General features: G+C 41.9%; 1 protein-coding gene across 2 annotated transcripts in view; it reads left to right on the forward strand.

Moving 5' to 3' along the window:
* Positions 1–6,211: 6,211 nt before the first annotated feature.
* Positions 6,212–12,710, forward strand: part of SLC17A8 (solute carrier family 17 member 8) — a 48,657-nt gene continuing 42,158 nt past the window's right edge. Inside the window, exon 1 of one of the 2 annotated variants that reach the window (XM_029206073.1) lies at positions 6,212–6,318. In XM_029206073.1, the coding sequence (XP_029061906.1) occupies positions 6,218–6,318 (101 nt within the window). In that variant the 5' untranslated portion in view covers positions 6,212–6,217. The remainder of the gene's footprint in view (positions 6,319–12,710) is intronic. The other variant, XM_029206072.1, reaches the window with a different exon arrangement.

Genomic DNA, 12,710 nt, shown 5'->3' on the forward strand with positions numbered 1-12,710 from the left:
ATGAGATATACTTTTTTCACTGTTGGGAGACTGGAGTCCTACCTAAAATTGAACTGGATGGTCAGGCTTGCCCTCATGGTGTTAGGTACAGGCACTATTGGCATTTCAGGATTTCAGGACTAAATATCAAATAAATGTTTTTATTTTACTTTAAATTTTGATTAGTATTTTCACTGGGTATATAATTTTAGGTTGACAATTTTTTCCCTAGTTTTTAAAGAGATTATTCCATTGTCTTCTGACTTTCAATATTTCTAATAAGAGGTAAACTGTCATTCTTATCTTTATTTCTCATCTAATAGATCCAGAGTAAAAACCTTTGGGTTTTTTATCTCTTGGGTTTTAAATCATTGATAAAGTCAAGATTATCAGTGAGGAGCAGAAACTATCTTAGCTAGAGTAAACTAAAAGGAGGGCAATTTGTTATAAGGATTGGGTATTTCATGAAACCCAAGGGTAGGACAGCTGGGTCGAGACAAACAGGAATTGGAAGGCCATTAGAAACAGACACCCTCAGCCTGCTAAAGTTTCATTGTGTTTCGTTCCTCTTACTCTTTGCCAGACCAGTGTTCTCTCCATCTCCAGTCCATAATGTGAATGTAACACCCCCCACCACCAGTTACAGTTCCAGGGTTCTGCAAGATTAACTAGCAGTCTTTCAATTCTAAAGTTAAACTACAGGAAAATTTGGCATCTGACTGGCTCAGCACAGTGCAGGTGCCCATCCCTGGTCCATCCAACAGTGGTCAGAGGAGATGGGAAACATTATAGTATATACAGGACTTTGGGGGCCCTGTCTCCATAAAAGAGGAGGGAGGGTGGTAGTGAGAGGGAAGTTCCCTGAGGATGAGGAATTGCTATGTTCTGGGCAATCACCTCTAAAGATGTCCTAGTCAATCTTATTTTCTCTAGGGAAGAGGCTCTTTCTGTACAGGATGATGGGAAGTCATCGAGTACATGCAATGGCTGGATTTTTTTTCTAATGCATATTCAGTCTACATATTCTAAGCATAGACCAAAGCTTTAGTTTCATGGCCCTCAGGGGTTTCTGTTCTACACATCATTTCATCTATCTTTGCTGTATTTGTTATTTTGCGATGCGGAGCGCATATGTTAATGCTCTTCGGTAACCACTAAATTATATAAAGCTCATGATCATTGTTCCAGTCTTGTTTTCTACCACATGGTAAACTCGCCCAACTCTGAAACTATGCAAATTTCCCCCAGGCGCCATGCTCTCTCATGCAAGTTTTTGCTCCTACAGTTTTTTTCTTTAGTTTGCCTCACTCTTTCATCCCTGAAAGCTTATACTATCATCCCCTCTTCTAGGAAACCTTCTCCCACTCCCTTAGTAAGCTAATTTAGGTGTCCTTACCTGTGCTCCCACTACCACATGTGTCACTCACCACACCATATGGACTCATTCATTTTCTGGTTTGTTTCTTTAAGGGAAATATCACAGTTCAGCCTATATCACCAGTGTCTCAAAAAGGCCTGCCACATAGTAGGCCCTCATGAGAAGGAACAAATGAATAAAACGAGCCTCGGTTCTGGAAAGTCTGGCTTTATATTTTCTTGTCTCTATTATCCACAGCTCTAGTGTAGAAGTTAGGAGTTCAGGCTCTGATACCAGACTTCCTGGGTCTGTATCCCGTCTCTGCCTAGTTTCCTAGTTGTGCGAACTTGAGTAAGTTGACTTAAAATCTCTGTGCCTCAGTTTCCTCATCTGTAGATGGTATAAAAACAGTACCTAACTGAGAGAGTCGTTGTGGGGATTAAATGAGTTAAGTGCATAAAGTTTGGCACCTAGAGGGTGTTCCATAAGTGTTAGTTATTATTATCGTCAAACATCTAAATCACTGCCAAAAAAACCTTTGCAGATTCAGGTGTGTGTCATGAGCAATATATTCTGCAGAAAAGGTTTGTGCTCTTAGCCGTCATTGACCCTTAAAAGAGACTCACATGGTCTTTGCCTAGTGGTGCTTCCATTGTGTGCTCTAAGAGATTAGTAACCTAAAGTTATCTGGGGATTGAGGAATGGGTTAGAAGCTTCACCAGGGGATGTTTTCTATAGCAAGAGAGTGTGTTTATCATATTTTATTTTGATTGTATTTGATTAATGAGTGAGCTTTTTGCAGACAGGTGAAGACATTTTGGTGGAGTGATTAGATATGTGATTTCCTGGAGTCTTAGCATTCTCAGCCTTGAGGAGTTGTGGGTGGCAAGGTTGGTGGCCTGAAAATATCCTTTTAAGAGCACAGGGCTGGATAGGTTTTTTTTTTGCAGAAACTGATAAACTGCCTCTGAAATTTGTATGGAAATACAAAAGACTTAGAATAGCCAAAACAATTTTAATAAAAGAACAACGTTGGAGGACTTTCATTTCCCAGTTTCAAAACTTACTCTATAAAGCTACAGTCAACAGAGTGTGATATTGGTAGAAGGATAGACATAAAGATCAATGGAACAGAACTGAGAGTCCAGAAATAATTTTTTATATTTATGTTCCATTGATTTTTGACAAGGGTGCTAAGGCAATTCATTGGAGAAAGGATAGCCTTTCTAACAAATGGTGCTGGGACAACTGGATATCCACATGGAAAAAAGATGAACTTAGGGCTTCCCTAGTGGCACAGTGGTTAAGAATCCACCTGCCAATGCAGGGGACACAGGTTCAATCCCTGGTCCAGGAAGATCCTACATGCTGCAGAGCAGCTAAGCCCGTGTGCCACAACTACTGAAGCCCGCGTGCTCTAGGACCCGAGTGCTGCAGCTACTGAAGCCCATGTGCCTAGCGCCCGTGCTCCGCAACAAGAGAAGCCACCGCAATGAGAAGCCCACGCAATGCAATGAAGAGTAGCCCCCAGTCACCACAACTAGAAAAAGCCTGCGCACAGCAACGAAGACCCAACGCAGCCAAAAAAAAAAAAAAAGGCGAACTTAGACGTTTACCTTATACCATACATAAAAATGAACTCAAAATGGATCATAGACTTAAATGTCAGAGCTAAAACAATTAAACTTTTAGAAAACAAAAAAAATTGGAGAAAATCTTCAAGACCTCAGGTTAGGCAAAGATTTCTTACAAGACACAGCCTATGTAAGAACAAAAACTGATACATTGGACCTCACCCCATCAAAATTTAAAATGTTTGCACTTAAAAATATAGCATAAAGAAAATGAAAAGACAAACAGTAGACTGGGAGACAATATTTGCAAGTCGTATTATCTGATAAAGAATTTGTATTGAGAATATACACTCATACACCTCAATAATAAGGCAAAAAACTCATTTTAAAAATGGGCAAAATATTTGAATAGAAATTTTACCAAAAAAGATACACCAGTGACAAATAAGCACATGACAACATGGCCAATGCCATTAGTCATCAGAGAAATGCAAATTAAAACCACAATGAGATACCATTTTATACCCACTTGAATGGTTATACAAAAAAAAAGAAACAGACAACAAATATTGGTGAAGGTGTCAGAAATGGGAGTCCTCACATATGCCACTGGGAATGTAAAATAGTGCTGCCACTTTGGAAAATAATTTGGCTGTTTCTTAAAAGTTTAAACATATACTTGCCATACAATCCACCAATTCCACTCCTAGGTATTTCCCCAAGAGAAATGAAAAGATTTTTCCACAGAAAGATTTGCACACAAATGTTCTTAACAATTGTATTCATAATAGCCAGAGATTGGAAGCAACCTAAATGTCCATCAGTGGATAGACACAATGTGGTATGTCCATACAATAAAATATACCACAGAAAGCAGAAAAGGAGGCACAAACTACTGACACAAGTTGTGACATGGACAAACCTGAAAATCATCATATTGAATGGAAGAAGCTAGACACAAGAGACAATATATTGTATGGTATATAGTGTGTTGATGCCATTTATATGAAATGTCTAGTAAAGGCAAATCTATAGAGAGAGAAAGATTGATGGTTGCCTGGGGCAGTGTGGGGTATGGGAGATGGGGACTAACAGTGAATATGAGGGATATTTTGGGGATGATAGAAATGTTCTACCTGCTTTGTGCTTTATGGTGATGCTTCCACAACATGGTAAATTTACTAAAAATCATTGATTGTCCACTTGAAATGGGTGAATTGTATGATATGCAAAATATACCTCAGTAAAGTCAGAGGAGGTAGTATGGGGCGGGGGGTGGAAGAAAGGAGGAGGAGACAGAGAGAGACAGAGACAAAGACAGAGACAGAGAATGAGAATAGGACTGCATGGAGCCAGGCCATTTGGATCTGAAATAGCAAGCCTAACCTCTCTTTGCCTCAGTTTCCTGTCAGTGAAGTTGGGGAAAATAACAATTAACTATCCACAAAGTAGTGTTGGAAAGATTGTGATAATGTGTAAACAATGCTTAACACAAAGTTTGGACCATAAAGAGAGCTCAACAAATATTAGCCGTAATAATAATAATTATTATTATTGGTGGTAGTATTTAACCTACTGAGGATCCAGCTCTGATTTATATCAACTAAATTCAAATCCTGGAGAAGGATTTGGACTATGACTGCAGAGGGCAGTGACTCATCTTGTGGAAATGACTCTAGGGGAATCTGAGAGTCTAAAGCACAGGATTTGTCAGTCACCTGCAGGCTGGGGGTTGGCGCACTGGAGCCTCACAGATGAAGGCTGTTTCTTCATGGCAGCATCATTTATGGAGGGGTCATCCTGCCGCCCATCAATGTGGGAGCAACATGTGCTATTTCTACTCCAGTCCAACAATGATTTATGTTATACCACTACATGCCAGATCCTATTGGCTTGGAGGACAGGTGATTTGGGGGCACAGAGGAGGGATACCTAACCTTGTGTATGAGGGTTTCTAGAGGAAGAGATATCCCTGTGAGACTTAAGAATCCCTTGACATCGGGCTTCCCTGGTGGCGCAGTGGTTGGGAGTCCGCCTGCCGATGCAGGGGACGCGGGTTCGTGCCCCGGTCTGGGAAGATCCCACATGCCGCGGAGCGGCTGGGCCCGTGAGCCATGGCTGCTGAGCCTGCGCGGCCGGAGCCTGTGCTCCGCAACGGGAGAGGCCACAGCAGTGAGAGTCCCGCGTACCGAAAAAAAAAAAAAAAAAAGAATCCCTCGACATTTCCCAGATGAAGGGTGAGGAGAGTTATTCAAACAGAGGCTACAGCCTGAGTAAACCTCAGAGGTGATAGGGAGCTTGCTGAATTCAGTGAAAAGCTGACATAAAGAGCAGAGTGACAAGAAACAAGGCTGGAGCCCCACAGAGGGCCTTGTGTGCCATGATAAAGAATTTAGACTTATCCTGAGGATGAAGAGCAGTAAGCAGGTTCTAGGACCTGCTCAGTCATCTTCAGTTCAGTGGTCCCAGTAGCACTTACACACCACACCTTGAGTGATCCTGCTGTTGATCAGGACCAGATAAATGCCCTCCTAGAGGTCTGTGGCCTGGGTTTTGCATTTAGCCTCCTCAAGTGCAAGTGTTCCTCCAAGGACCACATCCATACTGGTGTCTCATAGAAAAAGTGTTTCACGCCTCCTTCGAGAGGCATAAGAGGCCATAATGTGGTCGCTGAGAGCCTGTCTTAGGGGCCAGACCTCAGAAAAGCAGAGGACTTGTGAATGTTTCACACACTTCGCCCTGGGTGCCTGCTCTGGCTGAGAGCGCATTAAAAGCCCCAGCGACCGAGGGGCAGGTATTGTCCTGGTTACTATGGCATCACCTTGGAAAGGATCACTCAGGGAAAGCCACAGCTGAGCCGAGTGAGCCAGGAGGGGAATGTGGTCTGAAGCAGCAGGAGGGGCTGGAGATAGGCTGCAGATTCTGTCGCTGGTCTCGGGACACCTCGTGGGCTGGAGCCCACTTTAGCTTCTCCAGCTGCAGCCCAGGGTAGGAGCCAGGCTGCGCTCAGCCTGAGAGTGGCTGCCTGAGACAGCACCACAGGCTGCTGCTGAGCTGGGAGCTGAGAGGGGCCGAATTCCCAGTCACACACCACTTGGCCTCTCCTTTTTTTGGCAGGGGGTGTTGTCTCATCTTGAAAGATCTGGGCTGGGTTTCATCTTCTTTTTGATTTTTAGTAGTCACCTGTATGAGAACTGACTTCCAGGTGTTCATCGAGGAAAGCAGAGTGGTCCCCACGCTGGAAATGAGAAAGGATGACAATTTCCGAGACTGACTGTTGACGGCTTGGAGATACCCCCTTTTCAAAATGCCTTTTAAAGCATTTGATACCTTCAAAGAAAAATTTCTGAAACCTGGAAAGGAAGGAGTGAAGAATGCTGTGGGGGATTCGTTGGGGATTTTACAAAGGTAAAGTTTGAATGCAAACTTTAGGTTTCTTTCTGAGTAGCTTCACATTGCTGGTGTTTGAAAGAGTATGCCTCATGTTTTTAAAGCCACATTTAAAAAAGGAGTGAGTGGGTCAGATTAAAGGGCTTCTGGAGCCCCTTCTTGCTCCAACAGACTATGTGCCTAGAGGAAAAGATGCATCAAAACGATAAGGTTGAATTAGGAAAACATCAAGACAAACATTCTGCTTATACAGTAGGATTAGCACTTATTGGAGATGGTAATACTGCATTATTGTGTGTTTGGCATTGAATTAGAAAAGATTTAGGGAGATAATGTTTCATGTTAATTCAATACTAATAACAAAATCAGGAACCACTTTATATGGTTATGCTCTGAGCTGAAATAATTTTTAAGAAGTTTTCACTTCATTTTTCACTATAAATGAAAATTAGGTATTTGCAAATTGTGTAGCTTGTAATATAAACTATATAAAGTGGTTCTTGATTGGGTAGTTTTCAAAGAGAAAGATAATTACACAATGGTGTGAAGAAAGTAACTTAAAAAATTAGTATTTAAAGCAGAAAATCTTACATGATTAAGTGGGAAAGTGTTAAGTACTATCACTGAATTGAATGTTTTTGTCCAAACCAAAAAATAAATCTTTTTTTAAAAAGTAAAATATATTACCATTGGAAGAGAGTTTGCCATAAATGAATGAAATGATGTGATATTTTAATTTGTGATTTTTAAAAGTAGACATAGTAAATGCCTTCCTAGGTCTTACAGATGAATTAATAAGCAGTCCTTATGTGCAAGGTAAAATGACTCCTTTAATCTCTCTGACATAAATAAATGTGAAAATATCCTTGATAAGTTTTTTATGATTATTTCTAACCCTGGTGAGTGAAAAATGCCACCTAGCATCTCCTTTTAACTTTTCTATCTATGTTTTCTCTTAAATTTAAAAACTAGCATTTGAAGGACTATTTCTAGGCACACTGAGATTCATTCCACTTCTTGTATTTTATAACACAGGGGCTCCTGTCAGTGTTAAATTTTCCATTGTATCACTCTTGATGAGCTTAGCAGGAGAACTGGGTTGGGCACCTTATTATTTTGGTAATTAAAAACAAAAAACTTTCCATCAGAACTACACTGAATTATCATGTATAGATGAAAACCTACCTCAGTGACAGCAGGATAAACCAGCCAAACATAGGAAATGATTACAATAACCTATTCTTTTAAGAGTGTTTTATCCTTCCATTGAACACTCCCAGGTAACATCGTATGGTGGTGTTCATTTGATTAAAAATGCAAAAGGAAGGCACAGTGGCTTAATTGGCATATTCAAGTGATGACAAAGGAATCTGACAAAGTCAGGAATAAAAACCACGACTTTGGACTAGTCACCATTACAATCACCAAACTCTGTGCCTTAGTTTATAAAATACTCAACCAAAAGTACTTAGGAGTATTCTTTTCCAACATTGTCTTTTAAAATTTAATCACTTTTTTCAGTAAGGGACTTAACCTAAATGGTGGTTTTACTGTGTTTGACTGGATGATCCAAACTTGAAGATCCTTTTGTTTACCAGATTGGTTTACTTAGGGATATAACAAAATTAGTAATTTCCAAGTTGTGTGAGCTCAACCCCAAATTAAGTTATGTGTCTAGGACTCTGAAGAGTTTCCTCAGAACTGCATCATGGAACAATAAAAAAGCAGCTAGCCCAGTTCTGGAGACAGAGAATACACTAAATGAATGCTAGATACTATCATTGTTGTCATAATTGTAGAATGAATGTTTTTAGAATAAATAAAGCCAAACTCACACCTCTTCTTTCACTGATCCCTAGAGAGACACGATTGGCAAAGGAAGGGGAAAAAAAGGCATTAATTGACCGTCGATCTAAGGTGATGGATCCTCAGCTCTAGTGGTCTTTGAGCAATGCTCCAGAATTAGGGCTCCTCCAACAAAAACAGCTCTGCCATGCACTTGGTGTTAACCTCAAGTCTATAAGATAATTATATATAAAGTGCCTTGCCCAGAGCCTGGCATGTAATGGACATTCCCTCCCCTCATTGATTTTTACATAAAACCAGTTGATGGAATCCAATGTGGAAAAAAAAAAAAAGACCTTAAAGAACTGTTTTCTGTTTTGTAAGGGGCAGGAATATTGGGAAGTTAGAAATCCCGACTTTCTAACTTAGCAATCAGTATAAATCATAAATGTCTAATAATGTTTAAGGCTGAGATCATCATCTAGATGGCATTTTTAGATGTTTTTTGATCACGGAGTGTTCCTCTTGGTCAGGGGAGTGGCAGATGCACAGGAAAGCATCTGAAGTTTGCACATGGGGCTGATTAGAGCCAGGCATTATTAATCTTTCTAAAGACAGTCATTGATAAGAAGCAGCTGAACAATTCATCAGCTAAAGGTACAATAATAGTTTTCAAATGTAGGAAGAAAGATGATGCATTCACTTATCGTCCAGTATTGGAACAGATAGACAGCATTACATTTGGAAATTCATGTCCAAACACTGATATACAGATTTTTTTCAACTTAGATGATAATATGAGTACCCTCTAATTGCTTATGTGTAATAAATGATAATAACAAACACTTAGTATGTTCCAGGTACCGTAAAATTATTTAATTCTATTAACAATCCTGTGAGGTAGGGCCGATTATAGTCACGGTTTTACAGATGAGAAAACTGAGGCACAGAGAGGTTAAGTAAATTGCCCACAGCTTATAAGTGGCAGAGCTGGGTTTCAGACCAAACATTTCTGCCCGCCATTCTTAATCATTACCCTATGCTGCACTCCAATCAACTGTCCGCTCTTCCCACTTGCTGTCTTGAAATTTAACCACTCATTTAGGCTTAGGGACTTACTTGGGCTGCAAAGTAGCCAGCAACCTCTGGATCTTCAGGCAAGCATGCGCTTTTATCCTAATTAGTTATAGTATGGAAGGCTTTCCCCAAGGGAGATTGAGCGAGAGTCTGGTCTCCTTTTAGGTGTTCATATCTCCCCTTTAAAGTGATGGTACCAATCCCTGTATTGTGTACATCTTCAGCATTCAGCGGTTGTGTACTGAATGTATGTACCAGCCGTGCACTGTCTGCTCCATAGACAAAGGCTGGTCTGTGAGACCAGGCTCTGAGATCAGGTGATCCTGGATTCCAATTGTCGTGACATCATTTACTTTCTGCCTGCACAACCTCAGGCAGCTTGCTCCCATGGTTGCGGTCAGGGTGATTCTATTAAAACAGATAGCATCTCTCCCCTGCTCACCACTAAGGCCTGCCCCTCACCCAGTTTCCCACCTCACTCAGAGTGAAAGCCAGTGTCCTTTCAATGGCCTTCAAGGTCCTACCTGATCTGTAGGACTTTGAGAAATCTGACTTCATCTCTGACCTTCACTGCCTGCCTCACCCCACTCCAGCCACACTCTGCACTCTTACTGGAGCTCCCTGGACCCGTTCCTGCGCCAACTTTTGTTTTTTCCTTCGAATTAATTTTTATGGGAGTATAGTTGCTTTACAATGTTGTGTTAGTTTATACTATACAGTGAAGTGAATCAGCTATACGTATATATATATCCCCTCTTTTTTAGATTTCCTTCCCATTTAGGTCACCACATAGCATAGAGTAGAATTCCCTGTGCTTTACAGTAGGTTCTCATTAGTTATCTATTTTATACATAGCATCAATAATGTGTATATGGCAATCCCAATTCGTGCCACCACCACCCCTTCCCCCTTGGTATCCATACGTTTGTTCTCTACGTCTGTGTCTTTATTTCTGCTTTGCAAATAAGATCATCTATACCATTTTTCTAGATTCTACATATGTGTGTTAATACACGATATTTGTTTTTCTCCTTATGACTTACTTCACTCGGTATGACAGTCTCTAGGTCCATCCACGTCTCTACAAATGACCCACTTTCGTTCCTTTTCATGGCTGAGTAATATTCCATTGTATATATGTATCACATCTTCTTTATCCATTCCTCTGTTGATGGACATTTAGGTTGTTTCCATGACCTGGCTATTGTAAATAGTGCTTCAGTGAACATTGGGATGTGTGTGTCTGGATGTGATTTATTGAGGAGAGCTCTTCCTGGAAAAATTGGGAGAGAGGGAGTAAAGCAGGATAGGAAAGGAGAAAACGAAGCAAAGATGTGATCTCAGGTAACGCACAGGGGCCAGGTCACAGCGGAAAGCTCTGGGGCATAACTGGCACTGGGTTGTCCCTTTGAGCAAAGGGACCAATCTTTTATGTCTCTACATCAGTCAGTCATTGACTGTGGGTACCCCAGCAGAGATGGAGGTTTATAATGGAGGCCATGTAGTGGTGGGCAGTTCTCCTAAGAAGTGAGCAGTTGCAAATGATTAGCAGCTGTAGAAGTGTGCTGGCTTGAGAAAAGGGACCTGGGCTGTGCACTCATTGCACCATACAGATCCACTTGCTTCTCACATTCAGTTCACTCCATCCAGGTCCAGCTTCTCCAAGACCCTGTGGTCATAATTCCTGAGGAACCTTCAGGAGAAGAGTTGGTGGGATGCACTAGCTCTCTTTGCTCTGGCTGGTCCCTCCTTCCCACCCGTTCTCGAGTCCCCTCACTTCTGTTAACTTGCCTTGTGGGTTGATCCAGTCCTCAATCCCTGAGGGGTCTAATGCCCTGGTTAACATACCCTTACCAGTTATGGTTGCTGTATTTGAGTTACACTGGACAAGGCAATATCAGGAGATGTCTTAGTGCATGCCCTGAATGCCAAACATATGTCTTCTTGCTCCTGTGATGAAGCAACGGTCCTAACTCATCCTGCGGATCAGGACCAATTTCCCTTGCTACAGTGGTGACCCCTGGCCTTCCCTTTTGCTCTTGGTGTGAGGACCCCAAATGACTGGGCAGCAGTCATAGCCATATACTTAATGGGATTTTCATTGTATTCCCAAGTGGAAGAATTCTTCTTCGGGATTAGGACTTCTGGATCCACAGAGCCTAAAGTTGAAGAGATGAGGTAGCCCTCAAGTGGGTTACCGGGAATGATGGTTAGTGGGGCCACCCCTGCTTCTAAGCCCTTGTTTCTCAGACCCATGTATTCTACCTATTGGGGGCAGAGTACCATACAATAATTGTTGGTTTATGGAATATACTACACCCAGAAGGGTAGCACCCTGTCCTCACAGAAATTTATCTCTAAGCTGATGCCTCAGCTGCTTCTTTAAGAGGCTTCCTCAGCTCTGGCAAGTAGCCAGCTCCTGGAAGGTGGGGGTTATGTGGTAGAGCCAGTGGATCCCATTGTCATGTACCTCTGAGATACCTCCTTTGCCATAAATTGGCTTCCTCGGGTTCTTGTTCACAGGGGGAATTCACTCATGGTCAGACTGAAAGGAGGAAGTCACTGATAGTCAAATCTACTTCAGAGATGTGCTCTGCTCAATTACTGAACCCCAAGAAGCTCTCAAGTTATTTAAAAAATCATAGCGGCCCTAATCTCTGACCACAATGCACTGATTACTAGAAATTAATGCACAATTATGTTTTTAAAGTCATCAGCCTCCTCTTGGCATCTCTACTTTGTCTAAGCTTCCGAGAGCCACACTAAGAGCTCATTAGAGTCATTTTCTTGGCCTTTGCCAGGATGTTAAATCCTGTGTCATGGGGGAATGCCCCCTGCATTAGTTTCCTAGGGCTGCTGTAACAAAACACCACAAACTTGGTGGCTCCAAGTTATTCTCTCACAGTTCTGGAAGCCCAGACTCAAGCTGTCAGCAGGGCCATGCTCTCTCTGAAGGCTCTGAAGGAGGATTCATCTTTGCCTCTTCCTCGCTTCTGGTGGTTGCTGGTGAATCCTTGGCCTTCCTCGGCTTGTAGACACATCACTCCAGTCTCTGCCTCTGTGGTCAAATGGCCTTCTCCCCCTGGGTTTCTCTGTCTACGTGTTCAAAGCTCCCTCTTTTTATAGGGACACCAGTCATTGGATTAGGGTCTGCAGTAATCCAGTGTGACCTTGTTTTAACTTGATTACATCTTCAAAGAACCCATTTCCAAGTAAGGTCGGGTTCACAGGTATCAGGAGTTAGGACTTGAACTTATCCTTTGAGGGCAACATAATTCAACCTAACCTTCATATTGACAAACTCTTCCTGATCCAATTTTATTACCCCTACATCTCCCTCAGAGCCAGCACGTTCAGAAACCATCCCCAGGCATACTTTTCTGCTTCCTGCTGGTAAATGTTAGTCAGATCCTGCTTGTTTCTTGGTGTATAACCCCTCCCTTCATTGGCAGGCACACCTAATATTTGCCTAATCTTTTCCAGCCTGGGACTCGGTGCTAATTATCGGTCTGGTGGTCAGAAAGGGAGGTGGGAGCAGATCTTGAAGA

This window comes from Monodon monoceros, unplaced genomic scaffold, assembly GCF_005190385.1.
Source record: "Monodon monoceros isolate NGI ecotype Baffin Bay Population unplaced genomic scaffold, NGI_Narwhal_1 Super_Scaffold_6, whole genome shotgun sequence".
Classification (NCBI taxonomy): domain Eukaryota; kingdom Metazoa; phylum Chordata; class Mammalia; order Artiodactyla; family Monodontidae; genus Monodon; species Monodon monoceros.